The 24798-nt window shown below is 39.3% G+C and overlaps 1 protein-coding gene across 4 annotated transcripts in view; it reads right to left on the bottom strand.

Annotated features, from left to right (window-relative positions):
• Positions 1-10499, bottom strand: part of tbc1d14 (TBC1 domain family, member 14) — a 138936-nt gene extending 128437 nt beyond the window's left edge. Inside the window, exons 1-2 of one of the 4 annotated variants that reach the window (XM_051928218.1) lie at positions 10402-10499; positions 9728-9888 (exon numbers count right to left, since the gene is read on the bottom strand). In XM_051928218.1, the coding sequence (XP_051784178.1) occupies positions 9728-9731 (4 nt within the window). In that variant the 5' untranslated portion in view covers positions 9732-9888; positions 10402-10499. The other 3 variants (XM_028801874.2, XM_028801875.2, XM_028801872.2) reach the window with 3 other exon arrangements.
• Positions 10500-24798: the final 14299 nt, after the last annotated feature.

Here is a 24798-nt window from a genome sequence, read left to right as displayed (position 1 = left end):
AAGGCTCCGCTCTTGTAGCCCTGGAATCAGCCTAGTCACACATCTCTAGACTTTATCTAGTGCTGCTATGTCCTTTGTAAAGCCTGCAAACCAAACAGGACACAATTGAAAAAGATTAATCATTTTCAAGTTCTCAATCAATTTTTCTACATCCAACATTACACCAAAAGGGCTACGAAAGCATAATTATGGAAGAATGTTTCAGTCAAAATTAAATAAAGGCGCAAATAAAAGTACTGTGAAATGTGAGGGGGAAAAAAAAAAAAAAAAGGGTCACGAAGTATGCTTTCTGTTGCATATTCATGAATTTTTCCCCATAATATTCCTCCAAATGCATTATGAAATATGGCGTGAAATAAAACTCACTTTAACTTGTCAAAGTTGAGAGGGTGGGCTCTAGCACATACTGTGTTTTGATTGGTAAATCATCTTCTGTAGATTGCTCATATCTAATTCAATGTCTGTGCAAGAGAAAGAGGTAAACGAGATACCGCAAGAATTAGAAAAGGCTTACTACCGTCAAAGAAAGGTTCTGCCGAAGATATCACATATTTTGGAGAGAAAATTGAAGATTTATCAGAAGAAATTACAATGTTGGCGTCTCTTTTAGACTACGATATTGATGAAACTACTTTTGAAAACATCGAAGAACTGGTGCAATGGACTAGACTACATGGAAGTTCAGGTGACAAAGTTACCTGCCCTCGATGTCCATTCTTTGATGCTCCAGCGGAGTCAATAGAATGCTTTTATGCAGTTTAAAAAGAAGAACAGATCTATAGGGTTTATGGGAGAAGAAGATATAGGCTGCAGATCATGTTTATATTAAAACCAGCGACTGAAAATAGAATTTCAGCTTCTTTGACTTTGTTATTGTTTTATTTGTACCCCTTATCCACTGACACAAACAACATGCATGCTCACATTAAACTCCTTAGACAAGTTAGACCCAAACATCACTTGAGCTATGAAAACTGTGCTAAAAGCATTAGTCCGGAGTTTCACTCAGGCCAACTATATAGATGCATCTCACGCATGCATTAGACCCAAGGATTACCCAGGCTGTAAAAGTGCTAAGAGCGTTAGTCCCAAGCATTACTCTACCAACGGTATGCAGATGCCTTACCCAAGTGTCATGCCCAAGAGTTACCCTGGCAATGATGTAGAAGCATCTTCTCCTAGCCTCTGTGGCGGACACCCCTGTGATGGAAGGACAGGGGAGAGGACATATTCATGGCAATACCTCCCCACCCTCCCGGAACACACAAGGGCAATCCCCTGGGTTACATCTGGGCCATGGGTTTGGAGCTTAAAAGCTCAACCCTGCTGGGGCCTTTGGCCACCACTAGGGGGCACCTGAACAGTTCTGGATCCCTGGACAGGAAGTGCTGCCAGAACAGGATCCGGGAGCACCTGGAGCACTTCTGGGTGTATTATAAAAAAGAGGTTGCCTCACTCTGTTCAAGGAGCCAGAGTCGGGAGGTGGTGGCGGCAGAGATGAGAAACAGAGAAAGAAAGAAGAAAAAGAAGGGACTGAGCAGTGTTGTACTGGACAATTGTATACTGTGCTCTGAAGTGTGAAGCGGAAAATAGAGCTGCTCCAGGAAGAAATAAACTGTTGTGTTTTGCACTTGTGTGTCTCTGTGCCTGTCTGTGTCCAGGTTTGGGGAGCTGTATGTCCCCATGGCTTTCACACCTCAGAATGTCATATCATAAGAAACATTTTTCAACAGCCCAGGTGTCGCAGACTTTTGACAGCAATACGAGCAGTGATGTTGAGAAGCCCCTAATAATGAATGAAGATGAAACGAATCTCTTCACGCAATGACAGACATGGACAGTGAAACCGAAAGTGATTCTGATGAATCCAGAAGGGATACTCGTGCTTGGGTTTCAGCTGACTTTGATTCAAATAAACCAGCACCACCTGGTTTTGATTTTGTGGGGCAGCTAGGAATAAAATTAAATTTTGACAGCCAAGATTCAATTACTTGAAGTTATTTCTTCATAACAATGTGATCAGAAGAACTGTTGTTGAGAAAAACTGTTATGCTGAACAGTGTCGGGTTAATAACCATACACCTAAGCAGTTTCCCCGTTTAAAGATATACCACACAAAAGACATTTTGACAGTACATACAGTATTAGCATTAGTTATTTATTTCATATTATTACTGATCATTATTTGTATCATACTTTTTACCAGTCTGACTTTGTACTTTGTGTTTTGCAAGTTTTACAGTAGAAAGACAAGATTTAATAAAAATGTAATGTAGCCAAAAAAATGCACACTTTTTATAAGTATTTTTGAAAAAAAAAAAAACAATGTTAATTAAGGAGGTTAATTCTGTCTGAACTTAAGAGAAAAAATTGCTCCATGTTACTACAAATCTAGAATCTCTGAAAATTGTGACATGAGCCTTAGAACACACAAGGCAACAGCTTCAGTCTAAGGCCAGGTTTATACTTCATGCGACGCATGCTCCAGCGGACACTAACATCTGTGGCAGAGCGAAGGGCGCTCAGCAGGCTCCTATCAATTATGGAGAATCCACTGCATCCACTAAATAATGTCATCTCCAGACAGAAGAGCAGCTTCAGCGACAGACTGCTGTCACTGTCCTGCTCCACAGACAGATTGAGGAGATCGTTCCTCCCCCAAACTATGCGACTCTTTAATTCCACCAGGGGGGGTAAACGTTAATATTTAACATTATACATAGTTATTGTCTGTTTTTTTCACCTGTATTATTATCATTCTTTAATTTAATAGTATTTATTGTATCAGTATGCTGCTGCTGAAGAATGTGAATTTCCCATTGGGATTAATAAAGTATCTATCTATCTATCTAAATCTGGAACATTCCACCTGGTGGCAGTGCAAGATATAATCACGGCGAGAAAACATTCGGCTACGCTGTGTTGCGAATTGTCTGAAACATCCATTAAATTCAGAGGACACCTTTCCACAATATCTCTGAAAAGGATGTTTAATGATTACATCCATCAATCCAGGGATGCACTCATTCCAGCAAGTATCGGGCACGAGAGAGAAACAAAATCCCTGGATGGGGCATCAGCTCATCGCAAGGTGAACACACGCATACACATACACTAGCATCATTTTAACATCACCAAATCCCCAAAACTTCATGTCTTTGGAAGGAAACTGAAGCACACTATAAAAACCCACCAGGAACACATGCAAAGTCCAGGCAGAGAACAGCAGGGACGTGACTCCCTGCGAGGCAGCAGCACTACCGCTCTGCCACCGTGCCACCACAACATGTGTAACTATTATCAGTACTCATTATTTAAATGAAGTTAATGACTTATCTGTAAAATGTAACATACATATCTTAATTCATTTCATCATGAAAATGATATCAAGTATAAATCTAAGGATTCTAAGCGTGCAGAGAGATGGAATATCATACTGTAAATGTAACGTGTTCTGTGTGTGGCGATTGCTGCTGTTCAGGAGGAAGCCATAGAAACACGCAGCAATTAACAACTGGGGTGGTTTTAAGATGACATTTATGACTGTCTACTTTAATGATAAAGTAAACTACGATATTAAAGCCGAAATTTCCACTTTTTTTCACCATGCCCTATTGTCTTCTCTGTAGCTCAAATACGCTGTCATACATTCTAATGCCATTGTGAAGGTGCCAAAAAAAAAAAATAAGGCACAGAAGATGGTATGCGAGACCTTTAAAATACATTATGCTATTAAGTTGGGGAATATGCGACACTTGAATATACAAGCACCACGAATGCATTTGTATGTCTGCATTTTGCTTCAACACATCGAAGCACGCACATTGATTCCGGAGGATCCGCGTAGTGGCTTTCTGTCACATGTAGATAATAAACAGACTCTGATGTCACATTCCAACTTTTATCACACTGCGCACTCCAACTTTTTGCTGGTACTTTAACTCGCGCACATGTCATGTTAATTTCTGAGGATGTACTCAGAGGACGAGTCAAATGAATGCTGGGAACACGTGGCAGACATGATGCGTGCACATACACATTCTGAGCATGAAGTATAAACGAGCCCTAACTGGATGACCTGAAATATCCTTTAAGCTTCTAAAATAAAAAAAAAAACATTAGTTTTAATGGCATTAGAACAAACAGCAAGTTTGGTGCTACCAATTTTGAATTAATGGAGCACACAAATTACTCTAGCATGTTTTCACAGATCAGTGTGCAAGTACAAAAATGTTCAGATATCTTAATTTTTTTCAGATATCAACACCCCACTTTTTACAGTGTTCAACTATTTTTAATAACATTCTTTCCTTCTGCTGTGCCACACATTGTAAGTAGCAGAGCAGACTCCTGCCTGGCAACCACTGCTAAATATGAAAAACTATTCATGTCCACACTATCATGGACAGCAAAGCTAAAAACTTCAGTTTTTTAGTACAGCTGTTTGTTGATGTCTAATTATGTCATACATTTACTCACAATATTTTCAATAGCTCTTGCAGAAACAGGCATTTATCTAATCACAAGGAGTACAGCTTTGTTAAGTATACCATCAAATAAATAATCTGTTGCATGATGTTGAATGCTTCTTTAATATAATCTAGATCACTGAAGGGCTTCAAGTGCTTGGCAATGCACTGGGCAACCTTGTATCTTGCCTCAGTAGAAAAACAACACTTAAATTTGAGTATGCTGGTCTATTTCGCATATCTGGAAATTGCTCACTCCAATTCATTTTTACCAGCTTAGTCTCAAGTCTGACCATCTCCACCATCACTGCATAAGGTACTTACAGCTCAAATGGCTGGAATAATCCAACATTTTTTTCTCTTTTTGAAGCCATGATAAACTTGCACTAGTAATCGGATTAGAAGGTGCAAACATTAAGTTAGTCAAATGAACAATACTGCTGTGCTTGGCCAGATTGTTCACATTAAGAAGGCACATGTTAGGGTAGAATTGGCCTGTTTTCAACCTATGGGCTGTCTAATGTAAAAGACTGTTGTGTATCTTATAATTGTATTAAAAAAAAAAATGGGAAAAAAAAATGTCCTTTCATATCAGTCTGTATGCCAGGCACACATGCCCATCAAATGCAGATTCCTGGTGCACACTGTAATAAGCATTAAGACTTGACTGCATTTACTTTTTACTCCATCTTTTTTTATATAATTATGTGGTTCCTAAATCTTCAAAGTCCTAAGCATATTTACTGGAAACAAATGCAGTCATTCCATCCAGCACTGTAACTCCAGTTACATGGCTGGCTGGAGTGTTTGCATCTCTCTCAACTCCCACAACAACTTCATATATAGCATCACCTTGAATCTTTAGAAAATTTCAAACTGCCCAAGCCCTGGGAAAGACTATTCCATTATGCTAATGTAGTCTTCCAGAAAAGACTACAGACGAATACAGACTAAAACATTTTAACCTTGCATTACAAGTCTGCACGTTAACCTTGTCTGCAGTTATTGGGTATTTTGTTTGGTCACTACATTATAAATTTATGACTGTCCTTAAAAACTTTTACAAATCTTTGGATGCACAAACTTAAAACATGTTAACAGGTTTATGTTCCTAAACTACATTTATATGTAAACAGACATATAACTTACCTATTTTTTGACATCCGATAAATATGAATGTTCTTAACTTTACCTATCGCCTAAATTTTTCCCTTCTATCAGTATAAGCCTGCACCACAGGGTGATGAGCAGGGAAGCATGAACTCAAAGTATAGGCAGGTAATAAGAATTTGTATCAGCCCCCACCCTCCTAAATGAAACTGACAGACAGAGCAGTGAATATGATGTAATAGTGGTAGGGAGTAAAGATACTTGAAGTATACACTATCAAGAGTGGCCACATAGTACTCTATTCAACTTTGTGTAAGGACTGCAATAAAAGCTAAGCAAGAAAAATGTACAGTGACAACAAATTTCCAAATGCTGTTTAAATGTACAAGTTGCTGTAAACTGAGCATTCCGACTGTTTACAAGTTAAGCTGCCAAATCAGTGTCACAATAAGCAAGGTATAGTCTAAGATTAGTTGTACTATACATAAAATACCAATATTTATACAATTAAAGCAAATGAAAAAGTAAACCAAATACATCAAAATGTAAATGTATACTCGGTATGTGATAATATGGAACAAACTAATTACAATATTGCAAATTCAGTGTTATGTGAACAGACAAGCAAATTGTATACAGTGCTTACAGAAAATCTAATCTTTTTAAAATACAGTGATCCCTCGCTATATCGCGCTTCGCCTTTCGCGGCTTCACTCCATCGCGGATTTTATATGTAAGCATATTTAAATATATATCGCGGATTTTTCGCTGCTTCGCGGGTTTCTGCGGACAATAGGTCTTTTAATTTCTGGTACATGCTTCCTCAGTTGGTTTGCCCAGTTGATTTCATACAAGGGACGCTATTGGCAGATGGCTGAGAAGCTATCCAGCTTACTTTCTCTCTCTCTCTCTCTCTCTCTCTCTTGCGCGGACGTAGGGGGGTGTGAGCAGGGGGGCTGTGTGCAGCTGCTTCCTGAAGGACAGGCTGCACGGAGCTTCGCATACTTAAAAGCTCAAAGGGCACGTATTGATTTTTTTTATCTGTCTCTCGCTATCTCTCTCTCTCTCTCTTCCTGCTCCTGACAGAGGGGGTGTGAGCTGCCGCCTTCAACAGCTTTGTACCGGCGGTGCTTCGCATACTTAAAAGCCAAAAAGCCGTATTGATTTTTTTTTTGACTGCTTGCTTTGCACTCCTTTGAAAAGGAAGATATGTTTGCATTCTTTTAATTGTGAGACTGAACTGTCATCTCTGTCTTGTCATGGAGCACAGTTTAAACTTTTGAAAAAGAGACAAATGTTTGTTTGCAGTGTTTGAATAACGTTCCTGTCTCTCTACAACCTCCTGTGTTTCTGCGCAAATCTGTGACCCAAGCATGACATTCTAAAAATAACCATATAAACATATGGTTTCTACTTCGCGGATTTTCCTATTTCGCGGGTGGCTCTGGAACGCAACCCCCGCGATGGAGGTGGGATTACTGTAGTCCCTTCTTTTGTCTTATAACCTGACATGAATATGTATTTTTTTCCCTGCTTTATTCAAACATTTTGCCTTGTAAGAATCAAGAAACAAAAAAAGGCAACAGTCCTGAAAATAAAATAAAAAAAAAACAAAAAAAAAAAACTATACAACAGGGATAGAAATGTGACCACTCTGCTACCTTTTACTTCAAAGACAGTCCATCAGTCAGTCACCAATCAGTCTCTACTAGGTTTGCGCAAAAAGACTGGTGAATATTTGCTCATTCATCTATGAACAATTGTTTGAGTTCAGTCAAATGTCGTGGTGAGTAGCAATTAACATCCACAGAAATTGTACCAGGTTTAATTCAGGTCTCTGACTTGGCCACTCAAAGACATTCACCATTCTAATTTATGCCACTGCATTGTTATTTTTTGGCAGTGTGCTTAGGGACGTTATTGCACTGGTAGATAAACCATCTGCTTATCTTCAGCTGTCTGGCAAAGGGCTGCAATTTTCCTTTAGAATGTTAATGCAATTAATAGCTCCTAATTGACCAATCAGTCTCCAGTGAAGAAAACGGCCCTACCAGTAGGTATGATGTGCTTGGTTTTCGCCAAGCATAGTACTTGAAGCTCAGTCAAAAAAGTTCAATCTTGGGCTACATCTACACTACTATGTTTTAATTTAAAAATAGGGGTTATAAATGAAAACTATCTTTGTACATACTAGAGTTTTCACATTTGACAAAAGTATCTTTTTCCACACTAAAAACACCCAAAAACGCATATGATATTGACTTTCACCTCTACAGGCATGCGTGCATCGGCTGTAAATTCCATGAAGTAAAAAATTCAGAGCCCTGTCAAAATCAGATTGCTTTGTGTTTTATGTACTTTCAAAAGTATCAGTGCATGTAGGATTCTGAAACTGCATTCACAGCATTGATGAAAGAAATTCATTCAGAATGTATTTTACTACAGGTTAAACTAGTCCTGTCTACACCAGAACACCTTGTTGTGCATGCTGAATAAAGTGGGATGGGGTATCCCCTTGGAGGTCCGAAAGCACATGGATATGCACAAGTTGTATTGATCTCTCAGGGATGAGATCCCCCTTGGAGGTGCAAATGCTGTTATAAATAAGGGCCTCTAATGTGGTCAGAACAGACTGGGACACATACCTCAACTACCGTTACTCATGAGGCAAAAAAATGAGGTAATGCCTGTACAGAGCACTGGGGTGCATCGGCCCACCTCAAGCACTGACTTTACCCCACCAGCAGATGCAACTAATCCCGTCCAAATAGGGTTTAAAAATTACAGAGGTGCCTAATATAACTAATTCAAACTAACCCTGTCCAAATATAGCTAAAGAAACCAAAACAGAAACCACACCTGATGTTTTCAAAATCTAATAAGAATATGACAAATTGTTGCTGCATAGCCAAAATGTGTTGAAACAAGGTCATCTTGAACTTTACAGGTGCAAAAGCACACTACAGCCTCAACAAACATCTTTCTTCAGCATGGAGTAACAAAATCACAAAAGAAATCATTACACTTAAAATGGCTTCGGGCAGTGCTGCATTGAGCAGAAAAGGTGAATGGTAAACTGCAAGGTTACCGAGTTACCCTGCAACAGTTACTCAACCTAACCTGTGTTGAAGCATATTAAAATGTGTCAATATTTTAAAAAGGGTTCTGATACAATATAAAAACAACACTTACAAACCTGCTTAATCCACAAGTGACAATAGAAACCATTGTAATTGTAAATGGAAAAACCTTCTGTGAATTTAAAAAAAAAAAGAAGACAGACTTATAAACCTGCTTAATCCAGAGGTTTATTATAGCATCACTGGGTATAAGGCAGGTGCCAGCCAACACTGGGCCAATTCATGCACACACTTACATGGGGCCAACTTAGACTGGCCAATTAACCTAACCTGAATCCCTTTTAGTTGCCAATAGGAAATCGCCAGGCTAATACAGTGGAGCACTTTAAAACACTGCTAAAAACATATTACTTTAACATGGCCTTCTCATATTTTCATTTTAGTTTAATCCTGATTAAACAAGCCATACAAACAAGCACACACAAACTACATACAAAAACTGATCAGACGTGGGGTTCAAACCAAAGCACAATTTACACACATTTCTTATTTATGAAAGAGTACCCATAATAAATAAACACAGCCTACGCATTTTATAGAAGTATCGTATGCTCCGTTTCAAAGGCTGAACTACTTCCATTTCACACGGTAAGAGAAAAAAAAGTTTGTTGCATTATTGTTAACAAATTTTGGCCAATGAATCACTTTCCACAAAAATCTCTTAACTGGAATTGGGCTATGAATAGAGGGTCTTGTGTGTTTATGTCCAAAACACAAAGTTTCGACGGAAGTGGAAGAAATATATTCACATATATAATGCCCTAGGCACAGTGCGTTACTGTAAATGTTCTTCTCGCAAGAATGAAATAAAAACTTCCAGAAAATTCAACAAACTCCAAATTCAAAGCCGTCGCAAGGTCATTTGTCAGCTCTCTCGGTGATAGCTACAGGTAGCATCTAAGTAACTCGAAGGTACGGTAAAGCCCCCCTCCGCCCGCCGCTCCAGACCTACCCCTACCGTTCCGTTGTCAGTATCACATACCAGGCCCACACCACCCCTGCGCTTACTCATAGTTCCATACCCTGGCTGCCGCTCCTTCTCCGAGGGGTTCCGGGGGGTTTACAGGTGCGCAGGAGCCGCGGCAACCGCCAGGCGTAGGTAGACAGTCTGCTCCATGATCTTGAGGTCCCCGGCTGTGGACTTGGCGACGCTCCTTTCTTCAAGGCAGCTTCACCGCAAAAAAGAAAGTCTCCAGTTAAAACGCTCTGTGAGGAAAAGTGTAACTGCCGCGCACCGCCATCAACCCCAAGGCCCACCACCTGCGGCGCACGCCGCCGCTGTTTCCATGCATTATTCATTCTGCTATAGAAACTCAGAATTAACTGAAGTTCTCTAAAGACAGACCAACCCCCCCACCTCCCACCTGCTGTACCACCAGCACCACTACCACCAACAAAGTAAATAGCACACGACAAGAAAGCTTCCAGCCCAACGGATAAACACTCCTATGGCAGAATTACTCCTGCTACAGTCACAAAAGCAATAAAAGAAACTTCTGAAGCTCTTTCGTTTAACTAGTACCTGTTTCTTCGCTGCCAGCGCCATTTTGAAATTAGTACTGCTGCTCTCCTGGAGGAGTGCCAATCGAGCGAAGAAAAACAAAACATCGATCAGGAGTTCACCTGTGAGCGGCCTGCGCAGGCAGTAGTAATCGCATGAGAGAGTGCGCGCTTATTTTTACCTGCACCTGCGGCTGGGCGCGTTCCCGAGGGAGATGGGTAGAAGTAGAGAAAGCACCGGAAGGGCTTGAATAGAAATCGCGTGCTGCTTCAGGGGTATTGTTGCATTCCCGTTTTATCTTTCTTCCTGACTGTAACCCGTGATGAAATGTGATGATGAAACATGAGAATGACAGGCATTTATACACGAAGGGATTTTTTGTTAATTTCCTAATGAAAGGAGTACCAAACAACTGTAGATACGTGCGCATTTTTTCTAGCATTACTTTATTCAGTATAATTCCACGTCATTTTGTGTTTAAATTAAACAAACTTGTACAGTACATGTAATTCTGATTTGGCGTTCTATATATTTCATTGTTGTACATTACAAGCATATACTGAACTGAGGGTAAATTAAGTTTTAATTGTATTAATGGAATATAAATGCATTAGTCCTAGTTGGAAAACGAGCATTTATTAGTGGTACAATGCAAACTGGGCGGCACGGTGGCGCAGTAGGTAGCGCTGCTGCCTCGCAGTTGGGAGACCTGGGGACCCGGGTTCGCTTCCCGGGCCCTCCCTGTGTGGAGTTTGCATGTTCTCCCCGTGTCTGCGTGGGTTTCCTCTGGGCACTCCGGTTTCCTCCCACAGTCCAAAGACATGCTAGTTAGGTGGATTGGCGATTCAAAATTGGCCCTAGTGTGTGCTTGGTGTGTGGGTGTGTTTGTGTGTGTCCTGCGGTGGGTTGGCACCCTGCCCAGGATTGGTTCCTGCCTTGTGCCCTGTGTTGGCTGGGATTAGCTCCAGCAGACCCCCATGACCCTGTGTTCGGTTGGAAAATGGATGGATGGATGGACAATGCAAACTGCTTCAGTAGGACAGATACCTGGACAAACACGTTCGCATAAAGTAAGCAAATAAACTAATCAATCAGTAAACAGTGGTGATATCACTAACAATTAAAAAAGGCGGGCCTAGCCAGTAGAGTTAAACTATTTCAATGGGAGTCCCAGGTCAGTTTTATTGCCAAGGCAGATGACTAAAGATACAAACAATAGAGGTTTCGTTTATTTATTGGGTGACGTCTTTATCTAAGGCAACTTACAACATTTTCTTTGTTTTTGAAGTTGGTGCACAGGCAGATGAAGTCACTTGCTCATGATCACAGGATTTGAACCTACAACCAGGATTTGATGTCCAAAGCCTTAACCACAACCCCACACTGTCTGCCTATTTTTGGAAGGTGCAGGCAAGGGAAGCAGTTTAAATTGGAGGATAAAGTACATGTGTGCTGTCTGACAGTGGCACCGGGCTCTCTTCTAGCCAGCTGTTTACTGAATATGACCACATTTAAATCTAAAAGCAGAACTTTACTTTAGGTGGTCTCTGTTAATTCCCCTCTTGTCTCTCATGTACCTCACAGGTTTAACACCATGTCTTATTTCCACCATTTGTTTTGAAGATCATAAAGCATGCTTTGGGTTATTTTTAGTACCTTGTAAATTTACCAACTACCGGTCACCTGAATGGCACGTTTAATTATTATTTATATTTATTTTGAAATCTACTTTATTTTATCTTTTTTGTCCAACTGTCTAGCCAACAGTTGCACTTTTAAAAGACAGGTTTATTTAATATAATCTCATAATTTTAGAAAAGTTTACTGCATTCTAGAAATTACAAAAATTGTAATGACAGTCAGTTGCACCACAGCATAATTACATGAGTCATGGCAAAAGGAGGTGAATACTTATAAAATTGGACATTTGTTATTTTCTATGCTTTTAGTGACAGTATCTCACTAAATAAGTAATATAGAAGTTTATTTAGTGAGATACTGTCACTAAAAGCATAGAAAATAACAAATGTCCAATTTTATATTACATACTAGCTGAGGTGCCAAGTCTTTGCTTGTATCTAGGCTTTCCTAAATTAAAACATGAAATTATAAAATATTTGTATGTACAGTATATATATGTATATGTACAGTAGATGTGTATGTGTGTATGTATATAAATATATATATATGTATGTGTATATGTATATACAGTATGTGTGTGTATATATATATATATATATATATATATATATTGGATAATGTGTTAGAAATTAACACCTGGCTACGGCAGATAGAGGGTCATTTCCAGAGGGTGGGACTGCCGAGTTGTTTCATCGTGTAGTGGGTGCGGCAACGCACTGTACCAGTTCATGCTCCCCAACTTGACTTGACTTGTGTTAGGAATGAAAGGATTCCACATCGTTTGATGGAAATTAAAATTACCAACCTACAGAGGGTTGAATTCAAATACATCCCGAAAATCAAAGTGAAAAAAATGATGCAGCAGGCTACAACAACATTTATTTATATAGCACATTTTCATACAAATAATGTAGCTCAAAGTGCTTTACATGATGAAGAATGAGAAAAAAAGACAAAATAAGAATTAAGAGAACACTAATTAACATAGAATAAAAGTAAGGTCTGATGGCCAGGAAGGACAGAAAAAACAAAAAATCTCCAGACGGCTGGAGAAAAAATGAAATCTGCAGGAGATCCAGGCCATGAGACTGCCCAGCCTCCTCTAGGCATTCTACCTAACATAAATGACATCAATCAGTCCTCATTGTATTCAGGGTTCTCATGGAAGGAATTGATGATGACGGTCACATGGACTTCTGGCCTTTAATCCATCAATGTAGGGACATCACGGTGCTTTGATTAGGTGGTGGTGGCACAGATCGCCACCACAGAAAACTGGAAAAAGAACAGAAGAGAGAGTAGCGGTTAGTATGGATTTTAGAGCCACCATGAATAATAATGATAATTAATTGAATATACAGAGCATCAGGATTAAACTAAAATGAAGCTATGAGAAAGCCATGTTAAAGTAATGTGTTTTCAGCAGTGTTTTAAAATGCTCCACTGTATTAGCCTGGCGAATTCCTATTGGCAAGCTATTCCAGATTTTAGGTGCATAACAGCAGAAGGCCGCCTCGCCACTTCTTTTAAGTTTAGCTGTTGGAATTCTAAGCAAACACTCATTTGAAGATCTAAGGTTTCGATTTGGAGTGTAAGGTGTCAGACATTCCGAAATATAAGATGGAGCGAGATTATTTAAGGCTTTCTAAACCATAAGCAGTATTTTAAAGTCAATTCTGAATGACAAAGGTAACCAATGTAGTGACATCAAAACTGGAGAAATGTGCTCAGATTTTCTTTTCCTAGTTAAGATTCTAGCAGCTGCATTCTGCACTAGTTGCAATCAATTTATGTCTTTTCTGGGTAGTCCTGAGAGGAGTGCATTACAGTAATCTAATCAACTGAAAATAAAAGCGTGAACTAATTTCTCAGCATCTTTCAATGATATAAGAGGTCTAACTTTTGCTATATTTCTTAAGTGAAAAAATGCTGTCCTAGTGATCTGATTAATATGTGATTTAAAATTCAGGTCACAGTCAACAGTTACCCCTAAATTCTTTACCTTCTTCTTGACTTTTAATCCTAATGCTTCAAGTTTATTTCTAATAATTTCATTATATCCATTATTGCCAATCACTAAAATTTCAGTTTTCTCTTTATTTAGTTTGAGAAAATTACTACTCATCCATTCAGAAACACAAGTAAGACATTGTGTCAGTGAATCAACAGAGTCAGGCTCATCAGGTGCTATTGATAAGTATAGTTGCGTGTCATCAGCATTGCTGTGGTAGCTCACGTTGTGCCCCAAGATAATCTGACCTAATGGAAGCATGTAAATCGAAAGGAGCAGCAGACCCAGGATAGAGCCTTCTGGAACACCATATAGAATGTCATGTGTCATTGAAGTATAATTGCCACAACTAACAAAGAATTTTCTACCTGCCAGGTAGGATTCAAACCAATTTAAGACACTGCCAGAGAGGCCCACCCACTGACTAAGGTGATTTCTATGAATATTGTGATCAATGGTATCAAATGCGGCACTCGGATCTAAGAGGATGAGAACAGATAAACGGCCTCTGTCTGCATTTACCCTCAAGTCATTTACTACTTTAATGAGTGCAGTTTCTGTACTGTGATTTGTTCTGAAACCCGACTGAAACTTATCAAGAATAGCATGTTTATTGAGGTGGTCATTTAGCTGCATAATGACTGCCTTCTCTAGAATTTTACTTAAGAAAGGCAAGTTAGAGATAGGTCTAAAATTTTCAAAAGCAGAGGAGTCAAGATTATTTTTCTTGAGTAGGGGGTTTAACTACAGCAGCCTTAAGACAGTCTGGGAAGACCCCCGTATCTAATGACAAGTTTACTATGTCAAGAATACTATCAATTGGCACGCCTGATACTTCTTTGAAAAAACTTGTTGGTATTGGGTCAAGGATGCAGGTGGAGGGTCTCAGTTGAGATTATTTTATATAAATCAGGTTAATCTATCCTTGTGAAAGAATTTAATTTGTTTATAATGGAGTACTGGGGCTTAAGAGGATCAGTGTTGGGGAGATGTACTATATTATTTCTAATATCATTAATTTTTTGATTAAAAAATACAGCAATAGCCTCACAAGTTTCACTGGAAGTATTTTGGAGGCATTCTATTGAGTGACCTGGGTTTAGCAGATGATCAATCGTAGAGAATAAGACTCTGGGATTACTAGTATCGTTATTTATAATTCTAGAGAAATAGCAGCGCCTCTCAAGATGGAATATGTTGTTTTGCCGAAATTTCATTGCAGCAAATCAAAAATCATACTCCATAGTTTGTATGGCCCCCCATCTTCCTAACACATTACCCACTCCATATCAGTATAGATATCCAGCATGATTTGTTTTTTTCCCATTGAGATCTGTTGTGTTTTCTTAGTGTTCCTGTAGTACTAGGGTGTTGTACCATGTTAGCCATTATTAATGTAGTGAGAAGTCAAGCAAAATGACGCCTTTTATTGGCTAACTAAAAATATTACAATATGCAAGCTTTCGAGGCAACTCCGGCCCCTCTTGCTTGTTCAGGCAAGAGGGGCCTGAGTTGCCTCAAAAGCTTGCATATTGTAATCTTTTTAGTTAGCCAATGAAAGGTGTCAAAGTGTTCCTTTAATTTTTTTGAGCAGTTATATAAAATGTGTGTATGTGTGTGTGTGTGTGGTCCTAAACATTGCTGTAGCACTTCTTTGTAAACTACATTTTTAGCTATGTCAGGGGCACAAGTAAAGAGTTCCTTGTATAGGTTACTGCTCATTTTCAAGCATGCTACATAAAGCTGACCATTGAAAAAGCTCCAGCTTGACTGAAAATTGTATTGTAATATTTTAAAATGGAAAAATGTAATTCATTTAGAGGAACTGTTAAGAATTTTTTTTAGATTTTAACAGAAATTCATTAATGTTCTCATAAAATAGCTTGCCAGGTCTTTGCTTGATCTTTGTGGTTGTTTTAATATACAGTATACTGTTCCAGGAATCAAAGTGGGCCTTTCTTTTCACATAGCTAGGTGATGTTGGTAGCAAAAGGAGATTATGTGTTTGTTTTTTAGTTTGAGAGATTTTTTTTTTTTTTAATGATTGTTCGAACAATGATTGTGCCACTGTATTGCTCTCAAGTGCATCATTGACTGAATTGTGTATTACTGTGTCTGATTTGCTCTCTTAAGTAAAATTAAAGTTGCGCAGCATACACTGACAGTGGACTGGTAGCATTTGAACTAGAATTAGATGGTGTTAAGGGTATTTAGGGGATGAACACCACTTCATCTTTTCTAAATCCCATTAAAATTGTTTCTTTAATCACATTTTAATGGAGGCTTAGAACTTGAAGTATTAGAGGGCTTCAGAAGTACTAGAGGGCTTAATTTGTTTAATGGGATAATTGGTGCTTCATGTCTTCATGGCTATCCCAAGACACTGGATTAGGTCAGTTGGAGGCTTTAATTTATTCTAGCATGACAGAGTGTGGGCTCTGCGATATACTGACTACACATCCAGATTTGCAAGGGAAGGCTTCAGTTCACCAAACCATGAATTTTTGTGGGTATAAAAATGGGAGGATGAAATAATTAAAAACTAAAAAAATTCTAAATTTTTAAGGACACATGACAAACCACCATTCATTAATGGGGTGAACGGTGAATCTAAACTAACCTAGTGTCTGGGTGTGTGTAGGTGATGCCTCATCGAAAGTTGGTTTCTGGCTTCCACCCGATCCTGTTCTATGCTTGGTTACTTTTTTAAATTAAGTGTCTTAAGAAGATTGATGGGTAGATCTTAGTGAGGTTAAATTGGTTTATAGCATCATTATTGTCACATGTACAGAATACTGTTAAAACTCTTAAGGTTAGATGACATAATAGAAATATGCAGCGTCACACATATGCACCATAGGCTCACCTGAGGTATGCAGTACCACTCAGAGACAAGATGAGGCGCTGTCACTAACAGTCTTATCTCCTTTTTCCCTCACAGTACCGAGAAGATGCCCAATGAGGGCAAATGAGCCAGAGAAGCCCCATCCAGTCCATTCAAGATATTGTAGGAATTTTTCATGATTAATAATCAACAAGACAGCCATCCAGGAGGATGCCATAATAATATAGAATTTGAAAAATAAATTTTATCTTGGTTAATTAATCAACAGTTTTGGCTTTGGCAATACCGGTGATAAATCCCAATAATACAGCAAGTCTCCTTCTTTATTTACCTTACCTTCTCTGTTGTAGAAAGTGGGTCTCTGGCCTTTAGGCTTGTATCAAGGTAACTGAGGCATGCTTGTTTTAAGAAACAATAATACAATTTATTGATGAACACAAGAATTATAGAAGTATGATGAATGCATGTATATATACCATTTTATCTTGGCACAGATAAATAGTTTTATGATCCCAAGTCTTTATGAACGATGTCCGATACTGTTAGGAGTTTTTGTTTCGTTGTTGCTCTGGGTTCAAGCAGATGATTCTTCATTCATTGGAGGGCACGTCTTTCACTTTGCGGCATGATCCTTGACAGTGCTATGCTGCTGCTTCCTCAGCTTACATTCTGCTGTCTTTTGCCACTTAATAAGGAAAAGGAATTCACTCATTCTGGCCCAAAGTTTAGATGCTGAAGTTCCCTTTTTCTCTGCCTCATCAGACTATTGGCATAAAGCTTTGGCTTGACAGACTGGGTCTCAGCTTCTGGTCCACAAAGATAAGAGTTTGTCAAATTCAGCTCTCAAAGCGAGAGGCTCATAGCTTTTCGGTTCAGAGATCAGAATTCAGATGTTTTCAGTCATTTTGGCGAGTTCCCCCTCCATGAGAGAATCCCCAGGGGGTTGAGTGATTGTCTAAAAAATATCTTAGAGAGAGCTTATCATGATGGTGCAGAGCATTTTAAAAAACACCTGAACCTTTTTGGATTGGACTAAAATCACTTCCAGTTACAAAATCATTGTCTTTTAATAGGTAGTTCCTTGTGTCCAGCTTAGTTGGCATACCGTGAATAGTAGGTCTTTGTCCTTGCTTGAGTTCATTTCGCACCTTTTAGCTCAAGACGTTTGCAGAGGGCCTCTGAAGAGATGTTAGTGCAACTGTGATTTACACCTTTCTTATCAGATGAAGTCCAGGCAGATCCTGGTACAAGCTGGAGTTCAGTCACTAAGTTTGCATTGCAAATGGGGATTTTATGCAGCTGAATGCCTGCATCCCTGTTAAATCTGTTTTTTTTTTGTTTTTTTTTAACAGGCCTGGTGGGTCATAAAAGCCTAGCAGAATGGACACTGGCCACTTTGTCCTACAACATTTTAGACAAGAGCAGGTAAGACACCACATTCACAGCATTCACGCCAAAGACCTTCAGGGAAACTGCCAAACTGCTGTGCATCACTCACCTAAGAAACATCCATCTGCTACCCGCAGATGGACGAACTGGATGAGTGCTTTAACCAGATGCTCAAACAGATGTTGAGGAGGGTGGTGTGAGCAGACTGCTGAGACTGGGACTAACTCCAACCACTCATTTTGTTTGCCTTCAGGAAAGTACTGCAAGCTTTGACAGGTTTCTCCCTATTTGAACCCCTTTATGGGAGGCAACCCTGGGCAGCTTGATCTAATCCAGGAAGGGTGGGAGGAGGAAGCAATGCCCTCCTCCTGTAATATTATTGAGTACATTGCAGACTTATGTATCCACTTCAAGAAACTGTAGCCCCTGGAGTGAGAACATTTGGAGAGAACACAGTGTTCACAGGCTCAGTTGTATAACAGGGACTCTCATCTTTGCATGTTCTTCCCAGGGGACAGGGTGATTGTTCTTGTCTCTATCCCATTCTAAGCTCCTTACTCATTGGCAAGGGTCATATGAGATATGGGATAGAAAGGGGTTGTTCAACTGTTTAGTGTAGCAACCCAATTGGTATTCGAATGAATGTGCCTATCACAAACAGCTCCTCAAACCATGGCACAACCTTAGTCCCCTGCAGAAGAAGGAACTGGGTGCCTCCATCACCTCTGTTACTGGGGTCATGGACCATAAGCCAGGGCGAAATGTCCACAATATTGTTACCTCACAAGGGTTTGTAGTTCAGGAACACCATTATCCACTCCCAGAGGCAAAGAAGACTGAGGTGGAAATGGAGATCAGCTTTTCTTGGACCTCTGGGTCATCAAGGAGAGCCACAGCCCCTGGATGAGCCATGTTGAGCCAAGTTTTTGAAGTAGCTGAACATGCCATAATATACCTCAACTGGAAACTGCTGGACTGTGAGACGAGATATGTAGCACTGGAGCAGGGGACCCTCACTGATACTGTCTTTTGGGGCAGGAGTTCACACTAGTGATCTCCCAGTAGTGTTCATAGATACTCCAACTCACAGGTCACCTAGTGATTTCTTCGCCTGCAACTCTTAGCCCTTCACACCAGTGCCGACACACACTCCTTGGCTCACAACCTCACAGTAAGGTCCGCTGGGACTAAGCTAAGGGAGAGGTTGTGTCAAACATGCATGCCAAAGGATCACTCACCTGTGCGGAGTGGTATGTATTACCACTCTGGGAAGAGGGCGGCGTGTCACTAACAGTCTTTTCCTCTCACAGTACCAAAGAGATGTCCAATAAGGGCAACTGAGCCACAGAAGCCCCGTCCCTTCTGGTCCAGGTGGTATAAAAGAGAAAGGTGGAGTTGTAATTTAGACCAGAGTAGCCAAGAAACTGGAGCTTTCCCAAAGCATGATGCATTAAATTTGAGACACCACACTATGGCAAATACTGAGGCGATTGCCAGAAATCCTAAATTATATCAGTACCATGTGCTTGTTTATTTTGTTTGCAATATTTGCCTCCATGAAATGGGGTGGCCTGGTTGGTGCCCCAACTTATTTTGGGACTTTTTCCAATTCTGTCACTCTAAGAAGCATTTGAAAACGCACATGTATTACTTTATTTAATAATCCTTCACAAGACCATAAAACATTTAAAAAAGAATAAGCAAGCAAACAAACTTAAATATGTAATGACTGTCAAGTGAAATTTTAGTGATTGGCAATAATGGATACAATGAGGTTATTAGAAATAAACTCGATGCATTAGGATTAAAAGTCAAGATGGAAGTAAAAAACTTAGGGGTAACTGTTGACTGTAACCTGAATTTTAAATCCCATATTAATCAGATCACTAGGACAGCATTTTTTCACTTAAGAAACATAGTAAAAGTTAGACCTCTTATATCATTGAAAGATGCTGAGTAATTAGTTCACGCTTTTGTTTTCAGTCGACTAGATTACTGTAACGCAGTCCTCTCAGGACTACCCAAAAAAGACATAAATCATTTGCAACTAGTGCAGAATGCAGCTGCTAGAATCCTAAATAGGAAAAGAAAATATGAGCACATTTCTCCAGTTTTGATGTCACTACACTGGTTACCTGTGTCATTCAGAATTGACTTTAAAATACTGCTTATGGTTTATACAGCCTTAAATAATCTCGCTCCATCTTATGTATCAGAATGTCTGACACTCTATATTCCAAATCATAACCTTAGATCCTCAAATGAGTGTCTGCTTAGAATTCCAAGAGCTAAACTTAAAAGAAGTGGTGAGGCGGCCTTCTGCTCTTATGCACCTAAAATCTGGAATAGCCTGGCAAATTCCTAATACAGTGGAGCACTTTAAAAAAAACTGCTAAAAACACATTACTTTAACATGGCCTTCTCATAACGTCACTTTAATTTAATCCTGATACTCTGTATATTCAATTCATTATAATAACTATTCATGGTGGCTCTAAAATCCGTACTAACTCCTACTTTCTCTTCTGTTTCTTTTCACAATTTTTTGTGGTGGCGACCTGCGCCACAACCACCTAATCAAAGCACCATGATGTTCCTACATTGATGGATTAAAAGCCAGAAGTCTGCATGACCATCATCATCAAGTCCTTCCAGTGGGAACCCTAAAAATAAGGAGGACTGTTTAATTTATGTTAGGTAGAATGCCCAGAGGGGGCTGGCCGATCTCATGGTCTGGAACCCTACAGATTTTATTTTTTCTCTCCAACCGTTTGGAGTTTTTTTTGTTTTTTCTGTCCCCCCTGGCCATCGGACCTTACTCTTTCTCTATATTAATTAATGTTGTCTTTTATTTTTATTTTCTTCATCATGTAAAGCACTTTGAGCTACATTATTTGTATGAAAATGTGCTATATAAATAAATGTTGTTGTTGAAAAAGTTAAGTTACATATGTTTAAATTGTAACTTCATATATTTATGTTTAATTAACTGCAGTGTTCACAAAGCAAACAGTTTTGTACATCTCAGAGCAGCAATTTCATCATTCTTTGTTAACTATAAGTTCAGTCCTTAAAAGGTCCTGGGTTACAATCTCATTAAAAGGCTCTATACATGTGCTCTGCAACATAAAAGAGAAATGAAACTGCAAAACACAGCTTTGGTTTCCTGCATTAACAAAGGAAATATGGAAATGTTTTTTTTAAATTCATGATTCAAGCTGTCTGATGTAAAGAGAATGAAAAGAAAATGCATTTCTTTAGAATTTAGCACATCATTACCCAGCAAATATGCACTGACCATTTCTCTCCATGTCTCTTTCTATGTCCCTCTCTTTTCTCTCCTTCTCTCTCCAAGCACCCCCCCCCCCCCCCCCCCCCGAGCTTTTATAGTTACTATGTAAATAATTGATCGATTCTTGTTGTATCTGAAGGAGTAGTTGCTCTATCATTTTGTTATACATGGTATAATGACAATCAAGGCATCCAATTCAAAGTGTCAGGTTTTATAAACATCTATCTGACCATCAGTCTATTTTCTAAGATGTTTCTTGTTATCATTGGGAGCGTAGTCTTACCTGTGAGCACTGAAATCAAAGCATGATCCAACCCTAAACAGGATCAATTTGAAGATGAAAATTAACATATACACCTATGGAATAGGTTTAATAAATATAAGGACTTAATATAACAGACATTCCAAGTCTCCCAGAAGCTCTGGGGGTCTCCAGGAAGTCCCTTTTCTTCCCAACTTCAAACCCCAAGGGTGCCCATCAGACTGTAAACCCCAAAAGAAAACACTCCCTCCCCCCTCCATGGTGACCATCAGACTGGAAACCACAAGGGGACCACAACCCCGATACCAGCAATTTCTAGAAAGGCCTTGCACACGGCCTGTTGGTGCCTTTATTGCACATATGCCCTTCACCCAAACCTCCTTAAAATTAGTTTTGCAAGTGTGAGATGTCAGATGTAGAAGGCATGCAAAAGGAGTTAAATAACTGCACAGCTGATCTTGTATTTTTGTACTTAATTTACTTTCAGTAGCATATAATGTATAGAGCAGAAAAAGCTTACAGAAAGATTTGGGGAGATCGGGTACCATGGACAAGTACTTCAAATCAAATTATGTATCATTGCGCCTGGAGTTCATAAAGAGTCATTTTTCCAACCAGCCTTAATCCTTCATAACTTTTTCCAGATGTAGTTAAGTAATACCAGGTTCATATACTCTAGGGTTTTCCTTGTACTAAAGATAAATGTGTCAGTGCCAGAACATTAGAGTAGATCCCTTTAAAACTGTGTGTGGATACAATGGTAACCTATGCTGGCCTTGGGGCTGCATACCTTTTCTAATTCAAGTTTTCAGTTAATGGTAAGTTGGAACAATGAAAATGGAGATATAATGGATTGTGGGAATTAGAGAGAGATTAAGTTAATTGAATGCTTGTTAAAGGTATTTTAAAGGATAGTTGGTCAGCATGTAAGTGAAAGTATAGATTAAGAAGCTTCAGTTTGAATTCAAAAATGGAAATGGAATTACAGCTGTAATTTTCATCTTGAGGCAGATATCAGAGGATGTAATTGAAGAAAGTGGGAAGATATACTGTGCATATATAGACTGAGAAAAAGTGTGTCATAGAGTGTCAAGGAAGGTGATCTGCTGGTGTTTGGGGAAAAAAGAGGGTCCTGGAAATAATTACTAAAACATTCCAAGAAATGTACATCAAAGCAAACACACTGATCCAAAAAATATAGAAACAGAGATCTAAATTAATTGTACGTAGGTTTAAATCCCGGGTCAGGGCTCAGCCCATACTTTTTATGATGGTGAAGGGCACACTAAGCAAAAACATCAGAAATGAAAAGTTACAGGAACTGCTGTTGGTGATGATTTTGCCATCTCAGCAAATTTAGAAAATAAACTGCACAACAATATGGAATTGGTAGGAAGCCCTGTAGTTAGTGAAAAGAAGAAGACTGAGGGGAAGGCAGAATTTTAATAAGAGAGGCTTGATGCCAAGAGATTGAAAGGTGCTGGCTCTCAAGACAGAGGATAGTTCATACAGGATGTGGTCAGGCGGTGAAAGGATAGACTGGAATTGGAAAGATTTTTGGGACGTCAGCCAGCCCGTCCCATTTATTTATCATTAGACAAAGTATTGAACAAAAAAGAAAAAAAATGCAGTGTTGCTCTGCTTCCCGGTCCGGGGTTTTCATACACTGGCTTCAATCTTGGGCTCTGCTCTGCAGCTTGCTTTGTTCTTCAAAAGGCAGCTTTTTTTAATCAGCCATTCCTTTATGGAGAATCAATTGGAAGGGGCGGGGCTAGGTGCCCTTATTGGGCACTTTCTCGGAGCTGTGAGGGAAGAAGAGAAACAGAACAAAGTTAGTGGTAGCCCCCCTCTCGGCTCGGTGGGATATTGAATACCTTTATCAAGCCCTAGGAGGAGTTCTTCAACACCCATGTGTGACAAAGGAAAATTGAAGGCACATGATCCAAATAGCTGGTCCCTAAAGGCTAGGAAGTGTTTTCAAGTGAAAGAAGAAGGGAACGTGGAACAACTAACTAGAATGAAATTAGTGCAGCCAGAGTATGTAAGGTGGAGGTAAGAGGGAGACTAACTAAAGTGATGGTATTTGTTGTGTGGATCCAAGCCACGTGAATGGCTAACTCTGGGAAAATGGTTTTGTGTATTTATTGTAGTAATGAGTAATTAGTATATTTTTTATTTTATGTGACGTCTTAAATACATATGCACCATCACATTGGCCCTTTAAAGCACAAAAAATACAATTTATAATCTATACTGTTTTGTAGATGGCACAGTAGCTAACAATGCTACTTCATACTTGCAGAGTCTTGACTTGTAATCTACTATTCTTTCATTATCTCACTATCTTTTCCTGACATTTCTTAATAACATGCATGTGAGGTTGATCGGAGAACCTACATTGACTCCATATAAGTGTGTATAAGCACAGCTTTTGTTTCCGGCAAGGAGCACTAGCTTTTCAGACAGACCAGGTTTAATGCTGGGAATCTCACTTAATAGAGGTTGTTCTGTTTTCAGTTCTGCCTCACAGCCACAACATAACAACAACACAACTCAATCACAATACAAATAATAACTGCATACAAATCCCCAAACAGGCTGTGTTAGGGACCCAAGATCAAAGTCAACAGAGATGAATGCAGTAGTCTGCTGTTATCGTCTCCAAAGTTTTAAGGGCTACAGTACCAAAGAAACAGGGTTGCGCAGATCAGCAGCTGTGGTTCACTTTTGTATCTAGGTTCCAGTGTTGGAGAGGTCTCAGAATGCCAGGGGTTAACAAACAACTTTCTCAGCTTTTCTTCCAAAAGAGCCCAGGGAGTAATTACTCACGAATGTATACTGCGTAAGAATGAAAAAAAGGCAAGCAATGCATAAGAAACATAGTCATAATAATAATCAGAAATATATATTATATTGAATATGAATTAATATTTCATAACCATGCTATTTGTATCAGTGCAATGCTTATTAAACACACATACCACAGTGATACACTGTGTATTAATTTACGTTGCTGCCTACAGCCTATGATGAACTGGTGTCCTGTTGAAGGTTATTTCATGCCTTACACCTGATGTTTCTGGAATAGGCTCTAGTTCCTGCAACCCTGAACTGGAGTAAGATGGTTTGAAATCTTCT

This window comes from Erpetoichthys calabaricus, chromosome 5, assembly GCF_900747795.2.
Source record: "Erpetoichthys calabaricus chromosome 5, fErpCal1.3, whole genome shotgun sequence".
Lineage (NCBI taxonomy): Eukaryota > Metazoa > Chordata > Cladistia > Polypteriformes > Polypteridae > Erpetoichthys > Erpetoichthys calabaricus.
This window is presented reverse-complemented; position numbering and strand designations above follow the sequence as displayed.